General features: G+C 55.4%; 1 protein-coding gene across 2 annotated transcripts in view; it reads left to right on the top strand.

The window, feature by feature from the left end:
* The window catches only part of TRAPPC12 (trafficking protein particle complex subunit 12), a 66197-nt gene extending 45047 nt beyond the window's left edge, over positions 1-21150 (top strand). For both annotated transcript variants that reach the window (XM_059078263.2, XM_067008225.1), the window contains 6 exons: positions 4046-4118; positions 6185-6258; positions 9745-9843; positions 14764-14864; positions 18180-18267; positions 18409-21150. In XM_059078263.2, the coding sequence (XP_058934246.1) occupies positions 4046-4118; positions 6185-6258; positions 9745-9843; positions 14764-14864; positions 18180-18267; positions 18409-18651 (678 nt within the window). In that variant the 3' untranslated portion in view covers positions 18652-21150. The remainder of the gene's footprint in view (positions 1-4045; positions 4119-6184; positions 6259-9744; positions 9844-14763; positions 14865-18179; positions 18268-18408) is intronic.
* Positions 21151-23044: the final 1894 nt, after the last annotated feature.

Here is a 23044-nt window from a genome sequence, read left to right as displayed (position 1 = left end):
TGTTTTACTTGTAAACGCAGTTAAGAACGGAAGGGAGAAAAGACATCGCCCGCCCTCCCCTGCCAGCCACTCGGGGAAGCGCCCAGCTGGGCTGGCCGTCGGCGTGCTGGCCGCGCCCGCCGCTGCCCGGCTTCACCTGGCGCCCACGGCCCGCGTGCCCCTCTGCCCTGCTGCTCCAGCAGAGAACAAACGGACGGTGGCTCCGTCAGATAAGATGGGAGTGACTGACAGGTGAAGGGAGGTGACGGAGAGGAGGGGGGTGACGGCTCCTGCTCCCTGGTCGAGGCCACACCTCTGCCCTTTGCCATCGGCGCTCGCGCCCCTGGGCCCGGGTGTGCTCGGAGGGCCCAGAAGGAGGGGGTGACAGGAGCGTCGCGGTCGTCAGGGTTTGCACGATCTGTATCCTGACGCGGCTCACGTGGAAGTTCGCGCCTGTGGAAACTCCAGGTCGCGTCGTTGCAGATCCCAGAACAGACGTGGGAACGTTGACCACACCCCTCAGCAGCCCCAGCCCCGCGTGAAGTCCCATGTGCCAGAGGTGACCCACAGTGTGCCGTAAGGTCACCCGAGTTGGCGGGCGGTCCCGCCCGGCACCTGTGTGATAGCCCAGCAACAGGCAGCCCTCGGTGGAACAGAGAGGTCTGGAATCTGCATCCTGGCACTGTTTACCTTGGCATCGAAGGTTCTCACTCTCTGACCTGCATGGAAAGAGAGAGCATTGCTGCCAGGTGTGATGCCCTGCCGGGGGGATGCCCACAGGCCGTGGTTGGAGGGGCTTTGGAGTCAGGCAGCCGGGTGTTTCCAGGTGTGACCCTGACTCTTCCTGGTGGGGTGACCCGCCTGCAGAAGCCCGAGGAGGAGGAGCCGCCAGCCACCTCCAGGCTGCTGTGTGGGTTCGATGACCAGCGACCTGGCACAGTGCGTGGCCCATGGGAGTGTTTAAGAGTCCTGCAGTGGCTTGCAGCAACTCCAAGAAGCCTCCAGAAAGGTCCCCTAGGAGACTGGTAGGGCTGAGAAGGTCCCAGGACTCTCCAGAGAAATCTAAGCCCCTCTAGGGAGACCTGCTCTCACCTCAGTCTGAACTCCGCAGGTCGTTAGTGAGTCCTTGGGTCCTTGAGTTAGGGCCGGCCCCCAGGGGTCCAAGGACTGGACGCTTTGTGTGTAAACCCGGTGCCTAGACCTTCCCCACCCACAGCCCGTTGACAGGCCAACAAAGGACAGGACCAGGGCTCCTTCCCCGAGCGCTTTCCCACAAACCGGGGTCCCCAGACCACCCATAACTGGTGTTGCCTGGAGCCCATCAGAAGGGCAGGGTTTGGGCTGCACCCCGCATATGACTCAGAACCTGGAGTTTAAAATACCGGAGTCCGAGGTCATGCGCGTGCACCAGGGCCCACGAACTTCTAGGATTTCTGGAGAGGTGTAAATGGGGTGTTTCTTGTGGGCTGCTCAAGTTCGCCGGGAACCCAGAAATGTTTGTAAGTGATCTTCCAAACCCAGAGTAACTGCAGAGAAGTCGGAGCATGGGTTTGGTCCCTTTCAATATGAGTAGGTGACATATTGCCTGTTTGAGATCAAGTGGTCCTTTATATGTGTGTGTGTGTGTGTGTGTGTGTGTATATATATATACGTATAAAAATTTATTTATTTATTTTTGGCTGTGTTGGGTCTTCGTTGCTGCGCGCAGGCGTTCACCAGTTGCAGCGAGCCGGGGCTACTCTTCGTTGCGATGCGCAGGCTTCTTGTTGCTGCGCGGGCTTCTCATTGCGGTGGCTTCTCTTGTTGCAGAGCACAGGCTTTAGGGCACGGGCTTCACTAGTTGCGGCACTTGGGCTCAGTAGCTGCGGCTCGTGGGCTCTAGAGGGCAGGCTCAGTAGTTGTGGCGCACGGGATTAGTTGCTCCGTAGCATGTGGGATCTTCCCGGACCAGGGCTCGAACCCGTGTCCCCTGCATTGGCAGGCGGATTCTTATCCACTGCGCCACCAGGGAAGCCCTGAGATCAAGTGGTCTTGGTTACATATGGAGTCAGGCAGCTGGGATATTCGTGCGAGGCGTATAGTTTTCTCCTTGGACAAAACAACCGAGCCCGGGCCTCCTGAGTCCTTTGTCCTCCCTCCGCTGCTGTGCAGAGTGTTGACGGCGTCTGCATTGCTGGAGTGACACTGCCCGTCCCAGAGCCAATCCAGGACAGCCCAGGACCCGCGGGTGGGGCGGGCGGGGGGGTCGATACAGTCTCTCAGCTCTGGTCACGCCCACCTGCTGACAGAACAGCGGGTCCAGAACCGTCTCCCAGGCCCACATTTCCTCCCGGCTGCTCCCTATTCATGTCCAGGCAGCATCTTCACACGCTCAAACCACTGTCATTTCCGTATTGTAGTCACTTTCAGAAGTACATGGCTCGCCCGGAGCCCGGCTGCTGCCGACTCGGCCGCCCCACGCTCGCGTTTCCGGAGCATCTTCCAGAATGGGTGCCGTGGGCGCGGCCCGCCTTGGTCGTGGCGTCCGACCTGCACCTGGACAGGAGGGCCAGGAGGGGCATGCGGCCACATTTGCCATCTGAGTAGCTCAGGCTTTGGGTGGGAGCGTTTCTACACTTTGCTCTACAGAAACGACCTTTGGTAGATCAGCGTGCTGTTACTGTGACTGTGTGAAGTCATAGGGGTGGGAACTCTCTCCCCCAGACACTGTTCTCCTGCGATTTAGCTCAGGCTGGAGGTAACTGTGTCCCCCGCCCCCCGGGTGGGTTGCCCAGGTGCCTGGAGATGCCCTGCAGGGGCCAGGACCACTCCCGACCCCGCCCTCCCGGAGTCTGTGCTTCTGATTCTCTTGCTCTCTTGTTGTGGTTGGTTTGGCTGTCAGGCCTGCCTCTCCCCCCATGTCCCATCCTTCCTCCTGTGAGTGGAGGCCAGGCCTCGGGCCCTCTGCGCTGTGCGTGGCCCCCGGGGCTGGGAAGAGCCAGGCCTCCTGTTTTTCTTTTTCAGAACTTCTTAGTCCTTCTCTTCATTCCTGTCCCTCCTCAATGGCACCTTCGAGACCTTCTTTCCTGGTCAGTTTCTGTTTTTATGATTATTTATCAGAAGACCGAGTAGCTGAAAAATATCATTTGACCTCGTTTGGACCAACGAGCTCATCTTCGAGGTTACAGTTTTGAAGCCCGGGTGTGTCCTGAGTGGTCACGGTAGGACAGGCCTTCGTGTTCACAGCGAACTGTCGTCCACCTTTTGAGGAGCGCTGACCCTTGGCAGCAGAGAGGCCCAGCTGGCCCGTCTCTGTGTGGATGGGACGAGGCCGGTGAGAGCCCCGAGCAGCTGCTTCGCTGGTCGTGAACTTGGCCTCTTGAGGGTGGGCCGTTTGGGGCCGTGCTGCCTGGCAGGGTGGCCCACTACACAAGGGGGTGCCTCCCCAAAGCGCGTGGCCTGAAGTCGGCCGTCACAGAAGCATGAGACCCCCGTTTTCAGTTAGCACGTCTTTCTTTTCCTTCCCTGCAAACAGTGTTTACTATTAACACGGTTCTTCTCCTCATCCTGCCCTCCAAAAGAACACAGCCTCTGCCCAGATCACCGTGGTAGCAACTTCTTTCCTTTCGGGGAAACCAAATCACAGAGGAAGCAACGCAAGGTTATTAGCTGAACAGTAAAAACTACGTAAAGTGACAGATGCTCAGAATTTATTTGATACATTTAAAAAGGCTGCACATCTCAGGCGCCCTGGAGGAGCGAGACTGATGTTTTCACAGAAGTTAATAATCATCCTCTTGTGTAACGTTCCTGATGCTTTCCTGACAGACAGAGGATATCTGCCCCACGTCTGGGGTCTCTGATGCCTTACGAGCGCCATAAACCCCAACCCCCCACCAGTCAGAGAGCAGCTCCCTGTTTTCAGTCACCTCCGTGCCTTGTGAGCAACGAAGCTTAAAATGTGTCCCTGCGAAACGCTCCTTGACAAGTGGGTTTCCATCCAGAGAAATGTGCTTTTCCCGGAGTATATTGTGGCAGCGGCTGGAAGCAAAGTAATTTCTGTTGTTCTTCCCTCCATTTCGCACAGATCCTGACAAACTTGGAGCAGGGCCTGGCGGAGGATGGCAGCATAAACAGCATGGCCCAGGAGAACAGACAAGGTCAGTGCCAGATTTGCCTTCCTTAAATAATCAGCCAACATCGCCAGAGGACTCAGCCCCAAAGGCTTCTCTGTCTCATTCTTTTCCTTCTCACTCGGTAATGCACTCATCCTCTCGTGCATTCATGTCCCCCGTCCTTTCTTGGACCAAGCCAGGCACCGTGGTTGTTGCTGGCATAAGGCGTGAACCCCGCTCTCGGGGAGCCCCGTCAGGCCGAGACCCGCCTGCAGCATGTAACCCCAGAAATCGATGTGAGCGTCCACAGCAAGGTGGGTGCCTGGCCCGCACGCCCGTGGGTGTCAGGAGGGAGCCTGAGGCCTGGGCAGAGCTGGAGAGGAAAGGAAGATGGGGCCCTGCGTGTAGAGCCTCGGGGGCCAGGCCGTGGAAATGGGTCTTTATGTGAGTGTTGGGCGGGCAGGGGCTGAACTGCATTTCGAAAAGATTATCCTGGCTGAGATTTCTTGAGAACATTAGAGAGAAGAACTTCTAATCATGCTTCAAAACCCAGCTCAGACGGCACCTCCTTGAGAGGCTGGCACCTCTGCACATGAGCCCGTGGGCTTATGTGGTCTCCAGGGGCTCAGTGGTCCCCCGCTCTGCACCTGACTTGGAGCGACTGTTGGTGACCACGGGTGAGCACGGATGATGTGGGCAAGGGGTGGGCTTCCTCTGAAGCCACGCTGTGAGGAGACAGATGTGCCAGAAGCAGGAGAGGTGGCCTGAGAGGAGAACCCCCCGGGCAAAGATCTGCGCCCGTGCCTCGGGCACAGCGGGGCCCGGGGCGCCAGGCACCGTGGACGCGCCCGTGACTGTGGGAAAGGGGGAAGCATCCCAGGCAGGAGATGTCCATCCTCAAGGACCAACAGCTCTGTCTGCGTTTGTGCTGTAAACACAGATCCCTTTCTTTGAGAAATCCCAGGGGACCAGGTCTGTACGTGCGATGTTCGTGCGTCCTTCTCAGGGATTTAAGTGCAGGTAGATAACAGGAGTCTGACGTGGGCATCTTTGTGCCCTGGGACATCCCGCCCTAGCATCTTTCCCACTCTGGCCATGTCATCCCATGGTGGGGGGGTCTGTGTTTTGGTGGCAAAGAGCAGGTAGTTGTTGGAGCTCAGGAAGCAGTGCCTGGAAACCTGACAGCTCACAGCAGATCAACAGATTTATAAGGCAAAGAAGGGAAGAAAGCACTAGAAAGTCCTTAAAGATAATCAAAATAAAATGCAGTTCACTGAGAATCCACATTTTACATTCGTTAAGGAAAGATATTCAGAATTTTTCTTTTCACAAAAATGATGTCCTAAGGGGAATGTAAGCAGCTAATGCATATTTAATTGCTGAAAGGCAAAGTGAGTTACGTTCTTAATTCTGACAATTAAGTTTTTTGTCCTTTTCTCAAGCACTCCAGGAGTAAGCGTCATTTCTAGGAGACTGTTATCCCAAAATTGACCCTTGGTCCCGGCAGTGGGAGGAAGGTCAGTTTAAGGCAAGGTCGCCCAGTGGTCACCGTTCACACGTGTCTGGGACGTGCTTCTCCCTGGGCCTGAGCTGGATGGCAGATTCAACATCTGACCGAGCACCGGCCTCTCCAGCCTCCCCGCCCCGCATCTACTCTGCTCCCCCTACCCTCAGAGCCTGCTGAGGCAGATGGGTTAGGAATTGTTGCTTCCACTGAAAAGGTCACGACACCTAGGCCTTGGGCAGGCAGGCCGCTGTTAACCGGGGCGCAGCTGCTGACACCGCGGTGTGACCGTCCACCAGCCCTACAGCCGGAAGGCCTCCAGCCCATCCAGGTCACACCAGGAGTGGCCCCGCTGCAGGGCGAGGGCTGTCGTCTTGGCTGGCTTTTCCCATCTTTCGGGCGTGCCAACCTGGGGACGTGGCCCTGGTCAGGGCATGGGACCTGTCCTCCCCGAGGCTGAGCAGGTCGCCGAGAGCACAGCCCAAGGTGTGGGCTGTGCAGCACAGGGAGCGGTGGCCGGGCCGGGGGGCGGGGGCGTCCGTCCGTCTGGGTCGGGCGGGCGGCAGGACCCGCTCCCCACGCACTCACCTGTACTCCACTCTTGCAGCCTCCGTGCAGCTGTGGCGGTCCCGCCTGGGCCGGGTGACGTGCTCCATGGCCAACTGCCTGCTGCTCATGAAGGTATGATGTTCTCAGGGCGTGGGGGACCGCTGGGACCTCGAGGTGCTGTGCATGCGCGGGGGGCGGGGGGGGGCGGTTATCGAGCAGAGAGGCCAGTGAGACACTCAGGATAAACGTGCTTTAATTTCTACTGAAAGAAATGTCAATAGAATGTAGAATTTACACTGCCAAGTTTAATTGTTCGAACAGGGGTCGAGATGATTTAATTGAAATCCTCCTCATGCTCTCAATTCTCTCTCCCCCCTGTTTTTCTCTGGATTCAGCCCCAGAGTTGGCCTCTGTTCCCCCCATTAGAGGAGGTGGTTTCCCTCGTCCTGACCTGCCTTGCGCTCAATGGTCGTGGCATCTGGGGACAGGCTTCCCCAGATCTGCTCCTTAGCCCCGCCCCCCATGGGCGCCCCCCGCCCCACCGCCAGCCCCCGGGGAGGCGGCTGGGGGATGAGGAGGCTGAACCGAGGGCACAGCTCCTTTGATCCTCCATCCGTGCCTCCCCAGCAGGGCCCAGCTGCAGGGGCTGGAGGCTGCTTGCTGCCCGAATCAGTGAGCCGCAGATACCCAGAGCAGCTCCGTTAACATCTTCTAGGCCATTAAGAGGCCACGTCGTGGCCGTCCCACGGGCCAGCCCAGGGTCATTCCTGAGCTTGGTTTTAGCAGAGCGGAGCAGGCAAATGGCCAAGGGGAGAAGCGGGCTCCGGGAGCTGGTGTCGAACCCTGACAGGGCAGCCCCGCGAGGGGACCGCGTCCCGGGCCAGCTGTGGGTCCCGTGCAGAAGGCCAGCCTGGGTGTGCGCTCGGCTCCTGCCCCAGGACCCTGCCTTCCGTGCGTCGCTGTGACCCTGGGATGCAGACTGCCTCGCGTGCCCCTCCCAACCCCGAGCCCCGGGGACCTCCCCTGAAACGAAGGCCCGGAAGGGATGCACTTGCAGCCCCCCTTGGACAGCGCCTTGGGGTTAAGGCGTTCTGGTTCTCTCAGCTCCTCCCTTCCTCCCTTCCTGCCGCCCCGACCCCCGACACGGCGCCCTGTCCCTCCCGCGGGTGGAGGGAGCCGCCCAGGGCCACTGCCGCCTTCCTTCCGCGGAGCTCGCCAGCTCACGCGCAGAAACAAAGGACGCGTTGTAAAGTCACAGGCCGATCAGTGTCTCCTTGGTCACGGGCTGGGACTCCTCAGGAGGGTCTCCTGTTCCACTGGTGGGTTCATATGTGCATTTTTAAGGCACATTAATAGAAAATTGTGGGATAAAAACACCCTGTCTACTGCTGGAGTGATGATACCACCAGGCGCCAGACTAAGTCTTGTACCTACGTTGTCGGGACTCAGTACAGAACAGATCACTGTGCTTCAAAAATACTTTTACCACAAGTGCAGTTTAATTTGAGATTTTAGATTTTGCTTTCATTTCCACGAGGTAAAAAAAGGAATGAAAAACTTTGCGGCTGGGGCGCCAGCACGCGTGCGCATCCTGTCGCCACCTAGTGAGCGAGCCCAGCGTTACAGCAGCGGCGGCCTCACCGGCGCGTCCCGTCCCTTCCGTTCGTTCGCGTATGGGCGACGCTGGGTTACTTCAGCAGTCGCTTCTTATGCTGAATAACATTTCTGCTACGGCGACGTGAACGCTGCTTCACCTTTTTAATGATGAGCAGTCTGTTCACACACTTCAGCCCGAACGTGTGCCTGAAACACTGTCGCAGCCTGGGCACCCCAGCCCATCTGGGAGACTCAGGGCGCCGCGCCGCCCGCCCGCACTGCCCGTACGCCGCCTTCTTGCCGACCTCGCCCCGCCAGGCGGCGCAGCTGCTGAAAGAGGAGGGGGAGGGCGGAGCTAGAGCAGTCGGTCCCTGCGAGCGGGCCTCGCGCGCCTGACCGCGGCCTGGACGGCGCTCGCCCTCAAGAGCGCCCTTCCGCCGGGGCCGCATTTACTCGTTTCCTCCGGTAAATAAACGGTCGTCCGCTGACAAGCTCTGGGCCGCGCTCAGCTCTGGTCTTACTGCAGGCCGGGCTCCTGGGAACCGCCAGGGCTCGGCCCGAGGCCGCAGCCGCCCGGGGCTCCCGTCCGGCCCGGCGCCTCGTCTGAAAGCCTCCGCACGGGGTCCGCACGGCTGTGTCCGCCCAGGCGTGCTCTCCAAGGAGCGCCGCTGCGGCGGGACAGCGCCGCATGCCTCTCCGTGGCAGGCCGGAGCGCCGAGACGTGGAGGCGTCAGGCGGCGACGCCGGCCAGAGCCACCCGGAGGCGCGCTGCGTCTCGCCGGCCAGAGACGCGGGCCGGGATCGGGCGTGTGCTCTGGCCTGAGCCGGTGACAGCTGGGCGCCGCCGGACGCGCTCGGCGAGGCGGCCTTTCGTTCGCCCTAAACCAGAAGTGAGGCGTAGGCGGTCAGCACAGTGGGTGATTCTCAGATGCGCCGAGGTGCCCCCGTCTCTCCGCAGAAATCCAGGGCTCAGCGTCCCGCGGGCCCCAGGCACCGGGGGTCACTGCCGCCCCGGGAGAGGGCTCTCGGCACGCCCGCACCCACACGCTCCCGCTGGGCAGGGCGCGGGCAGCGGTGCCAGGAGCCCAGGCGCCGCGGGGGACAGGCGCGCGCTGCCGGCTCGCCGCCTGCACCAGCGAGTCCAGTCGTTGTGATGAGCTAGCTGCTCTTGACGCTGCCAGCCTGGGGGGTCTTTCCATTTTGTTCCCCTGCTAAACTGGAATGTTCCTTGTTGTCTGTCTTCATAACATCCCAGTTAGGGAACTAGTAACACCTGTCCCAGTTTTCATGAGATTGAAAACGTAGACGACTAAAGAAAAGAAAGTACCTTCTGGGGTTTTACGAAGACCCGGTGAGGAGAGCACTGCCGCACGGCCTGCTGTTTGCTGACCCGGGGGACGCGGGGAGCTGTTCGCCCCAGCCCGGGACCGTTTCCACCAGCGGGCGGGACGGTGACCCTGCCGTCTGAGCTCGGGGCTGTTGGGGATTTGTCCTTGTGACCCTGGCAAGACGGCCAGGTGCCCTGGATGGCCTCCTCCCGCCAGAGCCAGCGAGCTCTCCCGGCCCAGCTGTTTTACGCGGCTTTCGTTTGTCTACATTTAAGAACTTTACCTCGAGTTTTAGTAAAGAAAATACTTAAGAGACGCTATTAATAAATTCAGTTTCTGTGTCTGGCAGATGGAGGCAAGACAGAATTCACCAATTAAGGATTTTGTCAGAAAAGAGTGAGTCCAGGTGAAATACTAATTGCTGCTCAGAAGATGGAAGAAGAAAGTCCCTCTGCCCTTAAGTGCACAACCAGAGCCCCTCGGGGAGAGGAAGGCTCTCGGGACCGTAGTTACACACAGAGCTCAGAGCCTGGTTTGCCGGGCCGTCGGCCGCCCTCACGGCGGTGCCACGTCCCACCTGCCCACGCATTCGCGTTTCCGCTTCCCGTGCGAGTCTGCAGGTACCTGAGCTCCTGTAACGTGTAAAACGGAGCATGACCCTCCTAACTCTAGGATGCTCTCTGGGTCCCCACAGGATTACGTGCTGGCCGTGGACGCGTACCGCTCGGTCATCCAGTACTACCCGGAGCAGGAGCCCCAGCTGCTGAGCTGCATCGGCCGGATCTTCCTCCAGGTGGGAGCCGCGCGGCTGGCAGGGTGGGCCGGGGGTTGCCGTAGCGGGGATGCTGTAGATTTAAGAAAGAGCACAGGAAATACATCAAATCCGACTTCTGTGACTGTAGAAGGGGTAGTTTTCTTGGTCCCGGTTTGACTGTGCTCTGGGCTTTGACGTGATTAGGAAGCCGATTGCTAGACGAGCATTTTCGTAGATTTTCATCTGGGAAGCGCTGAGATGGATTCCTTGAGAAATTGCCCTGTTGCAGGTAGAAGTGTGTTGACAAAGCCGTCAGTAATCTTACTTTCATTGGCTGATAACGTGGCCAGTTGCTGATATTTTACGGGAAAGCGCGCTTGAATCCACGCGCGTGGACGAAGGAGGTCCCTCTTGGAGCCACGGTCCCGGCAGTGCGGGAAGCCGGGACGTACCCTCTTTGCCAGGGATGGCGCTGAGGCCGGGGCGCGTTTGGTGCCGGGGTGCCGGGCGCCCGTCCGCGCTCCTGTCCTCCCCAAGACGGCAGGCGCACACTCGCAGGCCGAGCGCGGGTGCCTCGTCCCCGCGCCGTCAGTCTCTAAGGGTGTCGACCGTAGCACCCGCAGCCTGGGCGGGAGCCTGACGGGGCCGTCCGTGGTGGTCGAAGCAAGGGGGGGTGGATGCGGGGAGGCTCTGGCCCTGAGCGGGTGCCCTGCTGGGCCATCCTCCTCCGCCGTGTGACCAGCCCACTCTACAGAGGAGCAGACTGAGGCTTCCCGGGGGTCGACTGACCTGCCCGAGGTCCCAGGGGTCGGGCCCACAGGAGGAATTTGAACAAGGTCACCAAGAGCCCAGGTTCCTGCACCTCCTGGCCACTGCGCACACGAATGCGTGCACACACGCGCCCCACCTCCACGCCCCGCAGACACGCTGCTCCCCCAAGGGGGCGTCCCAAGACAACCCAACAGTGAAGGCCGCATGTGTGTCGTCCAAGTCCCTCCCAGGACGCCCGGGGTCCCTGCCCCAGGCTCTGAAGGTTGACCTTCACTGAGTAACGCATGGATGTTGAAGAATGCGTGTTCTAGCATCTGAAAGACCCGGGTTTCTGTTGGTCCTTGGTGCGTACCTAGCCTTGACCCTGGGCTAGCCACCCTCCTGAGCTGCGTCCTCTCCTCTGTGCACCAGGGACGCTCGTGGCTGCCTCTTGGGGTCCTTGTGCCGATGAAAAGAGACAGCCGTGTAAAGAATACGGTGCCGTGCCCGGCATCTCATGGTGCCCGGTTATTATCCTGATTCTCATACTAAAATAATGTTCCGTATCTGCTCTAATTTCTCACTACTCAGGACAATCTCGGAAACTTCATTTCTGTCTTAATTTGCATAATTTGAGAAATGTATGTTGGAAATCCATCTAGGAACCCTGAAATATGAAAGCACAGTCTTTCTGTGGCAGTCACGGACCTGATGGCCCTGGGGAGGGACCCTGACAGTCATCGGTGCTTCCCTGGAGACATTTCTGGCCACAGAAGTATTCATGTTTGTGTCTCCAATACGCTGGGCTCCCGGGGGAAGTGTCCCCATATCTCTGCAGTTATCGTTATAAGTGAAATTGGTCTGGGTTTGTGCGCGCGCGCGCGCGTGTGTGTGTGTGTGAGCGAGCGAGCGAGCGTGCCCTTCTCAAAAGCATTTGGTATCTGTGTTCTGTCTTCATAAAAATAGCTTACTTGCTTGCTTTCTCTGTTCTCTGGGATATTTTGGATACTCTGGAATTACATGTTCCTGGGAGATTTGAATAACTGACCTCAAAGAGGCCTAAGCCACCCTCCTAGGATTTGTCGGATAACTTAATATTATTGTTACTAATGGCTTTAGTGTTCCACGTGTGAGGTTTTTTTCTCTCTGTTTCTGGGATCAATTTGGCAATTTAGAGTGCCAAGAAAATCAGCTGTTTGGTCTGTGTATTCACATATATTTTTGCTTAGAGTTCTGTAAAATATAGTCTTCTTTCATAATTACTTCAATTTCATTTTAACTATAGTTATTTCTCCTTTTACATTTATAATTGTTTACTCAGGCTTTCTTTTCCTTGATTAGTTCATCCACTTATTACCTGTTGTTTTCTTCAAATAACTGGTTTGGGTTTGTTTATTTGCTTAACTAGATACTTTGCAATACTTTTAATTGCCTTTTTATATTGTTTAATTTTTTACGCTGCCTCTAAGTCTTAGAAAATCAGTAGGATTTTAAATCCTAATTATGTTTTAATAATTATAAAGATGTGGACTTCCCTGGTGGCGCGGTGGTTAAGAATCCGCCTGCCAGTGCAGGGGACACGGGTTCGAGCCCTGGTCCGGGAAGATCCCACACACCGTGGAGCAACTAAGCCCGTGCGCCACAAGTACTGAGCCTGCACTCTAGAGCCTGCGAGCCACAACTACTGAGCCCATGTGCCTAGAGCCTGTTCTCCACAACAAGAGAAGCCACCGCAATGAGAAGCCCGCATGCCGCAACGAAGAGTAGCCCCCACTTGCCTCAACTAGAGAAAGCCCGTGCACGGCAACAAAGACCCAGTGCAGCCAAAAATAAATTAATTAATTCTTTAAAAAAAAAAAAAAACAGAAATATAAGGATGTGAACTTACCTTCTAATGACCAGGAAAATCAGTAGGTGGCAAAGAAAATTCTAAGATTCCTTCGTTATCTCCCACCAGCAAATAGTTTCAGCGCAAGTCCCATACCAGCTCCTTGAGGCCATGTGGTGCAGAGGGCCAGCACATGGTCACGTGGTCTGGGAGTTGGACAGTCCCATTCTGTTATGTTAGCTACGTGACCTGAGAAAACTGCCCAGCCTTTCTGAGCCTTATCTTTTTTTTTTTTTTTTTTTTTGCGGTACTCGGGTCTCTCACCGTCGCGGCCTCTCCCATTGCGGAGCACAGGCTCCGGACGCGCAGGCTCAGCGGCCATGGCTCACGGGCCCAGCCGCTCTGCGGCATGTGGGATCTTCCCGGACCGGGGCCCGAACCCGCGTCCCCTGCATCGGCAGGCGGACTCTCCACCACCGCGCCACCGGGGAAGCCCAGTGAGCCTCATCCTTTTAATCCAGAGAGTGAAGAAAGGAGTGGGACCAATAGCACAGCTTGTTAGAAGTTGTGAGCTGTGGGAAGCACTTAGCACAGCACCCAGCAGACATTTAGGGCTTGGTGCACCTTTGTTATCAGCCGGTGAGCGTCAGTATCTCCATCAGCACCTGGGCCCTTGGGGGACGCAGGGTAAGTGAGCGCGCTGCAGGGAATGGGGAACAGAGACGGCCAGGCCTCTGTGGGGGACCCCGGATGCTCCCACCGTGTGCACGAGGGGGGTGGGGCGGGCAGATGCGCAGGTGGCACCACTTTGTTTCCTCCTCCTGGTGGGGTGTTTTTCGGGGGCAGCATTGACAACAGAGAGGGGCCGGAGACCATGAGGGTAGCTTGATGGGCGCTGGCCGAGGACTCGAGATTCCCCGGATTGGCGACGGAGGGCGCTCATTACTCACAGCAACAGCAGTGCAGCCAGTGTCATTGTGTCACCAAACACCAGGCCCTGGTTTCCCAGGGTAACGTGAAGGGGCCGGGTGCTGCCTGCAGGGGTCTCACTGTGGAGAGTAACCCAGACCCTTGGTGCTGGGTGGTGGGCACACCTGCCCTTGGCTGCAGGGAGGTACCGCGGGCTTCCCTGGAGGGAAAGGGAAGGGAACAAGCTCTCCCGGCAGGTGGCTGGAGGACCCCGGGATTGGGATGGGGGTGAGCGTGCGGAAGAGAGGGCGCTGACCACTGCAGCTGCGATGCTGTCCCCTCGGCAGACGCAGAGACATCTCGTGGGGTGTTGTAACGAGATGCCCTGGAGTCAGCTGCTCCTTTAGGCCTGCAACACAGAGGCCTTTGTTCTTCCTTCACCCTGGTGGTAAGGTTTTTGTTGTCACAGGATTTTCATTTTTCCTGTATTTTGCAGTCTAAGCCTTAGGTCAGTGATCTCCTTCCTCATGCAGAAGGAGACCTGACTCCCTCCTAACCCCCCACCCCCCAGGCTGTGGTCTGCAGCGGTGGCAGGACGGGGGAGGGGGGTTAGCCATCAGGACCCCCAGTGGCTCTGGCTTCATTTCAGAGGGAGCTGAGGTCTCCGTAACCGTTTGATAAGAGTGTGGCCATTTGTTCGGACAATAGAGTTCTGTATTATTGGGTCAGAATATGGCTGAAATGTGTTACTTTGATGATCTCTATCATTTTACTGGTCACAAATAACCCCCCAGTAATTGATTGGGAGACTGTAATATTATACCAAAAGGTAAATGTGGTATTTTTTTAGTCAGTCTTGTTTTTTTAACGATAATATCAAGTTTAATTTGCCAAATATACAAGTTGGACTTGTGGAGCGTGTTTTGCCTGAGTGCTACATGGCAAACAGAGGTTTCTTGAAATGATCCACATTTAAGAATGGGCCCGAGGCCAGGCCAGAGTCGGGGGTTATTTTTATTTTTCACAATGCTATGCCAGGATTCCTTTTTTTTTTTTTTTTTTTTTTGCCGCTCCGGGGCATGTGGGATCTTCCCGGACCAGGGCGCGAACCTGCGTCCCCTGCATCGGCAGGCGGACTCTCAACCACTGCGCCACCAGGGAAGCCCCAGGATTCCTTTTGAAGAGTACAAATTAAAAACTGTAAGAGACTTGTTAACATGCAGGTGTATTAACCACTCACTTTCTGACATAGAGATAGATGTTGACATCCCGCTGTATCCTAAATGGTTCTTACTTTTTTTTTTTTTTTTGGTAACAAAAAGTGATAATCAGTAAATGGTTATACCAGAGTTTTACCCTCTGCCTGATACATAAATGTCTTCGATATCCTAACATAACATTAGGAAACTATATATGTGGGTGTAGATTTAACATTTGTCAGCTGAACTGACTACATAATTTTGTCAAAGCAGATTGGAGACATAAAGACAGCTGAAAAGTACTTTCAAGACGTAGAGAAAGTAACACAGAAACTGGATGGACTGCAGGGTAAAATAATGGTTTTAATGAACAGGTATGTATTTTTTCTTTATTTTTCCTTCCAGTTTTATTGAGATATAAGTAACTTACAGCACGGTGTAAGTTTACGGTGTGCAGCATATGATGATTTGATTTACACACTGGCATCTCATGAAGTGAGGACCCAAGTTTAATGAACATCCATCATCTCATAGATAACAGTCGGCCGTGTTAATTTTGTTCATCGTGTTGCACACTGCATCCCTAGTACTTACGTATAACTGGAAGTTTGTACCTTTTGACCACCGTCATCTAATCCCCCCTCCCCCCTCCCCTCCCCTGGCAACCACAGATCTGATCTTTTTCTGTTTGTTTGAAGTATAATTGATTTGCAACACTGTTAGTTTCTGTTATACGACATAGGGACTTGATATTTCTATAGCTTTCAAACTGATCACCACCATTAGTCTAATTATGACCTGTCTCCACACAAAGTCATCACATTATTACTGACTGTATTCCTCACACTGTACATTTCAGACCCGTGACATGTTTATTTTGCATCTGAAGTTTGTATCTCTTTATCTCCCTCCCTTGATCACCTGTTTCTGTCTTCCCCTCACCCACCCCACTTCTGGCAACCACCTGTTTGCTCTGTGTCTGTAACTCTGTTTCTGTTCTGTGTTGGTTCATTTGTTTTTAGATTCCACATATAAGTCAAATCATACGGTATTTGTTTTTCTTTGACTTATTTCACTGAGCATAATGCCCTCTAGGTCCATCCATGTTGTCACAAATGGTAAGATTTCATTCTCTTTTATGGCCAAGTAATATTGTGATAGTCCATGCACGCACGCACGCACGCACGCACACCCCTTTATCCATTCATCTGTTGCTGGACACTTAGGTTGCTTTCTGTATCTTGGCAATTGTAAATAATGCTGCAGTGAACGTAGGGGTGCATGTATTTTTTCTAATTAGTGTTTTTATTTTCTTTGGATAAATACCCAGGAGTGGAATTGCTGGCTTATATGGCAGCTCTATTTTTAGTTTTTTGAGGAACCTCCATACTGTTCTCCACAGTGGCTGCACCAGTTTACATTCCCACCCACAGGGGAAAAGGGTCCCCTTTCTCCACAGCCTCTCCACCACTTGTTGTTCGTGTTCTGTTTGGTGACAGCCATTCTCACAGTTGTGAGGTGATATCTTATTGTGGTTTTCATTTGCATTTCCCCGACGATTAGTGATGTTGCACATCTTTCCATGTGTCTGGCCATCTGTACGTCTTCCTCGGAAAAATGTGTATTCAGGTCCTCTGCCCATTTTTTTAATCAGGTTTTTTTTTTTTTTTTTTTTTTTTTTTTTGCGGTGCGCGGGCCTCTCACTGTCGTGGCCTCTCCCTTTGTGGAGCGCAGGCTCCGGACGCGCAGGCCCAGCGGCCATGGCTCACGGGCCCAGCCGCTCCGCGGCACGTGGGATCTTCCCGGACCGGGGCACGAACCCGCGTCCCCTGCATCAGCAGGCAGACTCTCAACCACTGCGCCACCAGGGAAGCCCAATCAGGTTTTTTTGATGTTGAGTTGTTTGAGTTCTTTGGCTATTAACCCCTATTTGATATATCAGTTGCAAATATCTTCTCCCATTCGGTTGGCTGCCTTTTCATTTTGTTGAGTTTCCTTCACTGTGCAAAAGCTTTTTGGTTTGATGTAGTCCTGGCTGTTTATGTTTGCTTTTGTTTCTCCTGCTTGAGGAGACATATCCAAAAAAATATTGCTAAGATGTCAAAGAATACTGCCTCTATTTTCCTCTAGAAGTTGTATGGCTTCAGGTCTTACATTTAAGTTTTGAATTCATTTTGAATTTATTTTTTTGTGTGGTGTGAGTTAGGAGTCTAGTCTGATTCTCTTGCATGCAGTTGTCCTGTTTATCCAACACCACTTATTGAAGAGTCTTTTCCTCATTGTATATTCTTGCCTCCTTTATCATAGATTAATCGACCATGTAAATAGGGGTTTATTCAGGTGTTCTGCCCAGTTTTTAATCTTTTTTTTTATGTTGAATTGAATGAGCTGTTTATTTTTTTTAGTATTTATTTATTTATTTGGCTGCATTGGGTCTTGGTTGTTGTGGCACACGCGATCTTTGTTGCGGCGAGTGGGCTCTTCGTTGCAGTGCACGGGCTCTCTAGTTGAGGCATCCCGTGGCATGTGGATTCTTAGTTCCCCAACCAGGGATCAAACCCACATCCCCTGCCTCAAAAGGCAGATTCTTAACCACTGGACCACCAGGGAAGTCCCTGAATGAGCTGTTTATATATGTTGGATATCAATCCCTATGGGTCATATCACTTGCAAATATTTTCTCCCACTCAGTAGGCTGCCTTTTCATTTTATTGATGGTTTCCTTTGCTATGCAAAAGCTTTTAAGTTTAATTAGGTCCCATTTGTTTATTTTTGCTTTTATTTCCTTTGCTTTAGGAGACAGATCCAAAAAAATATTGCTGCTATTTATGTCAGAGAGTGTACTGCCTATGTTTTCCTCTAAGAGTTTTTTGGTTTCTGGTCTTATATTTAGGTCTTTAATCCATTTTGAGTTTACTTATTTTTGTGTATGGCATGAAGGGATGTTCTAATTGCATTCTTGTTTTTGATGGCGGGGGCGGGGGGCATGCCACAGGGCTTGTAGGATCTTAGTTCCCTGATCAGGGGTTGAACCTGGGCCCCAGCAGTGAAAGAGCCGAGTCCTAACCACTGGACTGCCAGGGAATTCCCTCTAATTTCATTCTTTTACATGAGGCTGTCCAGTCTTCCCAACACCACTTGCTGAAGAGACTTTTCTCTGCTGTATATTCTTGCCTCCTTTGTCATAGATTAGTCAACCATAGGTGTGTGGGTTTGTCTCTGGGCTTTCTATCCTGTTCCGCTGATCTATGTCAGTTTTTGTGCCAGTACCATACTGTTTTGATTATTGTAGATTTGTAGTATAGTCAGAAGTCAAAAAGCATGATTCCTCCAGCTCCAGTTTTCTTTCTGAAGATAGTTTTGGCTATTTGGGGTATTTTGTGTTTCCCTACAAATTTAAAAATTTTTAGTTCCAGTTCTGTGAAAAATGCCATTGGTATTTTGACAGGGATTGAATTAAACTAACAGACGTTAGACCCACTGCAGTTTGCTCCCCAGAATGCCCTGTCCCCTGCCACGTCCGGAAAGCACTGACACCACCTGGCTCGGGTGACGCCTGAGGGGCCAGTGCTGCCTGATACTCCCTGTGGGCTTCCAGTTCTGGGAGCTGCCCCGTCAGTGTTGCTGCCACGCACCTGCCCGCATCCTGACTTACCTGGTTAATCCTCTGTGTATTGCTTTATTTCCAGAGCTTTCCTTCACCTCGGTCAGAATAACTTTGCAGAAGCCCACCGATGCTTCACAGAGATTCTAAGGATTGACCCAGCAAATGCGGTGGTAAGACACCCGAGCAGAGGTGGCTCCCCCCCATGCCCCCCACCCCGCCGACAAGTCTGCCAGCGTCGGGCGCTCTCATGGGGGCCAGGGAGGTCCTCGGGCCCTGTGAGGCTGCATCCAGTCCCACGTGTCCCCCTCCAGGCCAACAACAATGCAGCCGTGTGCCTGCTCTACCTGGGCCGACTCAAGGACTCACTGCGGCAGCTGGAGGCCATGACCCAGCAGGACCCGCGGCACTGCCTGCACGAGAGCGCGCTCTTCAACCTGACCACCATGTATGAGCTGGAGTCATCCCGGAGTCTGCAGAAGAAGCAGGCCCTGCTCGAGGCCGTGGCCAGCAAGGAGGGGGACTGCTTCAACACGCAGTGCCTCAAGCTGGCCTAGTTCCCGCCTGACGCCCGAGCCGACCAACCCCCTGCCCTGGCGTCTGCGAGCCGGCCTTCTCCACCCAGCCGAGGCCCAGGCCGCTCCAGCCGTTTGCACACGCGGGGTGAACGTGACCCGAGGGAGGGGGTCCAGGGCGCCTCGGCCCCTCCAGTGCATTCCTGGAAGCTGACCTGCTTCGTGTGCTAAGCTGAGCCACGTAACACAAACCATTCTCGCTCCAAGCCTGAATGTTCTAGAGGATTCACAGATAGATAAGGGGGAAGAGAGACCGTTCGTCCCCGCCCACGCCCCAAAGCGAACCGCGTCCACTCTGCTCCTCTGACCCTTCCCAGCCTGTGCTGGTCACCTCAGACGGGCCTGGTGACGGGTGAGCGGACCGGCCTTCCTCCTCCTGCACCTGCACAGCAGAGGGGGCGGGGGCGGGGACGCCTGGGGCTGGGTTCTAGAGAACTCGGGGCCCTACTGCACAGAACGAGGGCGGGCCTCACGGCGCAGTCACATGTTCTCTCGGGTCTGAGGGTCAGGGCGTCTGCGGTCCTGTTTACACGGTCACTCCTGCCCTTAAAGTCTCTGAAGTACCTGAGTGCTTCTTCACTAAAGAACTCTGGGGCCAGGGTCCTTTAAATATCCAGCTATTCTAATACACTTTAAAATGGAACTCACTTTAAAGACTCTGAGATAAACATCTATTGCGTAAAGCAAAGCGAAGCTGTATTTCTGGTCATTTTTGTAATAAAGTAAAAACACAAATGCAGCATCTACTGAGCAGATGGTCCCAATGGAATTGTTGAAGTACAGATTCATTACACATTAAAATAAATAGGAGAAAAAGATGAGACCACCAAGAGGACTGTGGGATACCAAGGAGGTTCTAAAATCGTCTCTTTTCAAGAAGAAAGATCAGAACTCCTTATGTTTCAAAAGCCCCAAAATACTCCATTTTAATTTCTTCACCTTGAGGGTTTTTCTTCCAGTCTGGCAGCGGGTAGGGCGGGGGAGGGGTGCTGGTAAACAAGGCTCGGCCTCCACCTTGAACTTGTGCAGGGCGGGAGGCGTCTGCTCGGATCCCCTTGGATTCCGGAACCGTCCTTCCCGGTCCCCTGTGTACAGAGCAGGTAACACTGCACAGGCTCACGCAGGTGGAGGCCAGTCAGAAACCAGACTCCAGGTTCCCCAATAAATCAGTATTTGCATCCTGGACACACACCCCGCGACCCCCATTCCCTCCGGGGGTGTCAAGACAGGCAGGGCGAGCGCTAAACCCCTGCCCGCTGGGGCGCCGCACGTTTGCAGATCCTCGGAGGCAGTGAGGGAAGCGCGCCCTGGGTGTCTGTAAGGTCTGCGGTAACAGTTGTACTTTATCTTGTTCGCACTCAGTTTTCCTTTTCCTTAATTTCTTAAAAGATTAAATGCGTCAGGTGGTGCCGTGTGTGGTCTCCTCCGACCCCCACGAGGCCGGGTCTGCACCCGCGCCCTGGGCCCAGACCCAGGACCCCTCCGCGCATCACACAGACTCCTGGGAAGCGCCCAGAAAGCTCTTTCCGCAGAGGCTCCCCAAAACTCACGGTTTGAAGCCCTCACCCCAGCGTGACCGTCTGTGGAGATGGGCCTTCAAGGAGGTGACACAGGTGAGATGGAGTCACAGGGTGGGGGGGAGAGGCCATGTGCGGACTCGGCCATGGAGCGAGGCCTGGGAGCAGCCAGCCCTGTGGCACCTGGAGCTCGGACCTCCAGCCCCCAGAGCCACTGTCGGTGGCATCTGTCACAGCAGCTGAGCTGGCGAGACACCCACTCCCCTCCCTGCGGTCCCTGCGCCAACGCTGTGGGCAGCCCGCGGGGAGCAGGGCCCCTGCGACAGCTCGCCTCCACCCTTCCGTGACCTGTGTCCTGTAGGGCGCGGGGCGGCCTGTCCGCTGTGGCACCCTCGGGCCTGGGACAGCGTCTGCAGCTGGTGAGCCCAGGAGTGACTGAGCCAGCAGGAGCCAGTCCAAAACGGGGCCAGCTTCCCCTCCTCCCCCCCAGCCAGATGCTCACCAGGCGGGAGACCTGACAGTCCATGAACCTCGTCTTGAGACACACACCCAGGCCTGGCTTGTAGGAGCAGAAAGAGATGAGCTTTTCTGGAAAAGAAGTTTGCAGCAACTGAGTCAAAATTTTAAAGTAGGGGAATGGTTTCACTAATTGCCCCATGTCCCTAAGACGCATTTATGCAAGACCATGTTTAAAAAGCTAATGGCATGGAAAAGTACGCAAAAGAAATGTATATTTACATAATACGTGCAGATGTTAACAGAAGGGACTGAAAAGTAATACTAGATGTTAAATCGCAGTCACAGCAAGGATGAGCACAAAGGCATTTTTATCTGCCCTTCTGTGACTCTGAACCTCACGTTTTTCCACATTGTGTGTGTGTGTTGTTTTTATAACCAGAGGGAAAAAATCATCAAAATTGGTAAATGTTTTGCCTTTAAAAAATAAAAAGTGATTTAAAAATCATAGTGTGACGTGCTCTATAACTGAAGAGTATATACAGCGATTAAAAGGAATGGTCTGGACATGTATTCACATAGACATATCCAACACCTGCTCAAACAATCAAGATTAGGATTGTATATACAATGAAATGCCACTTATTTGTAAAATACAAACATTGTTTGTAGGTCCACGTTTGCAGAACTGGAGAAAAACAGGTGCAGGAACCCCGTGGCTCAGTGAGTGTCCCAGGGGAGCGAGGAGGGGGCTGGGGGACGGTCCTGGGAGACGCACGGGTGTCTGCAGAGGGCCAGTCCCTTGTTTAGAATGGTGGTTTAATGACACCCTTTATGTTTTCTCTCGATTTCTGGAAATAAAGCAATTGACGCCTGGTTGAGGATGGTTCCCACTGCTGCCACGGAAGGCCAGCCGGTCCCGGCGGGTCAGTGTCACGACACAGGGACACTCAGACCGACAGCCTCGTCATCCTGGGGCCTCCGCGGCCCGCGGGGAACAGCGCTAGTGCCCTGGGAGGGGCGAGGCCTGGCCTGGCGGTGGGAGCCGCAGTGCAGGGCTTTCCGGGCTCCGCAACCCTCAGGGCCCAGGGAGGAGGGAGCGCGCGGGAGTGAGGGGGAGGGTCGTCCACCAGCAGCCTTGGCAGGAGCGCTCATGTTGCTGGACCGCGGGCGCCCAAGATCCGCCGCCCACAAGGGTGTACGGCACCCTTCGCGATCACGGAAAGCAAAGCCAAGCCAAAAAGCGGGACACAGCGTTAAGTGCCCCCCCGTCCGGAACACAAATACTCCAATCCATACCACATACTCAAGAGCCGCTGAGATAAAGTCTTTCCTTCCACGTGCTGACGCTAACAAGACGTGCTGTTCAGGAAGGCAGTCTTGCACCCGGCAGGGCTGGGGCCGCATCCAAGGCCTACGGTGCGTTTTCCAGGGGCGGCGCTGGGGCCCCTCGGGGGAAGGGGGCTTCACACGCCGCCTCGGAATTGTCAGGGTTGGCAGCGCGTGCATTCATGTACCGTGACGCGCACCTGCACGTGCACATGCGCACACACCACGCACACGCACACGCACACGCAGGACGGGCTGTGCAGGACGATTCCCTCAAATAGACCTGTGGAGCCCGGGACGGCCCCTCCGTCCCCGCGAGGCTCGCCCGGGGCCCCACGCAGCGCACGCGGCCGGCACGGAGCTGGGCTGCGGCCCCGGGAGCCCCCGGGCGCCACCTGGGGGAGAGGGCCGCTCATTCAGCGAGGTCGGCGGGGCCACCAGCGCCGTGATTCGGCGCAGCTTCCACAGCCTTGGGTCCCCTCGCCTGGTCCTCACGGCCAACCCGTCACTCCCAAGAGCAGGGCGTCTGGCGGGTGCCGGGCAAGGTGGGCGAAGGCGCGGGAGAGACTCGCTTCAGCCGGGAGGACGACGGGACAGTGCACGGAGGACGTCCCCTCGAGACGGCGCCGATGTGGCCGGCGGACAACACGGGCACCCAGGGTGACTGCGATGCCAGGTGGCCTCGTGCGGGCGGGCAGCAGGGTGGACTCCGGCCACCAGTCAGGAGCCTTCAACTAAGGATCCCCCCGGGAGGACGTGACCCGGGTGCACCGGTGCGGGGGGGGGGGGTCCGGGGACCAGCGGAGCGGGGGCACCGACAGACACGTTCCTGGGGCGGGACCGGCAGGGCCGGCGGCGACGGGGAAAGGGTTCCAGTTTCAGAGATGGGCGCCGTCCCCCAGGACGCCAACCCGGGACTCCTGCGAGCAGCGGGGACAGTGCCCGGGGCTCCCTCCTGGCCCACGGCTGTGCCGGGTTCTCCCCACACCAGCACCGGGAGACGCCGGCCCGGGGCCAGCCTCTTGCTGGCCGCCACGAGCGTGGGTGGAAAGCTGAACCCTCCCAGCCCCGGG

This window comes from Kogia breviceps, chromosome 11, assembly GCF_026419965.1.
Source record: "Kogia breviceps isolate mKogBre1 chromosome 11, mKogBre1 haplotype 1, whole genome shotgun sequence".
Lineage (NCBI taxonomy): Eukaryota > Metazoa > Chordata > Mammalia > Artiodactyla > Physeteridae > Kogia > Kogia breviceps.
The sequence above is the reverse complement of the archived record's forward strand: the minus strand, read 5'-3'. Positions and strand labels throughout refer to the sequence as shown.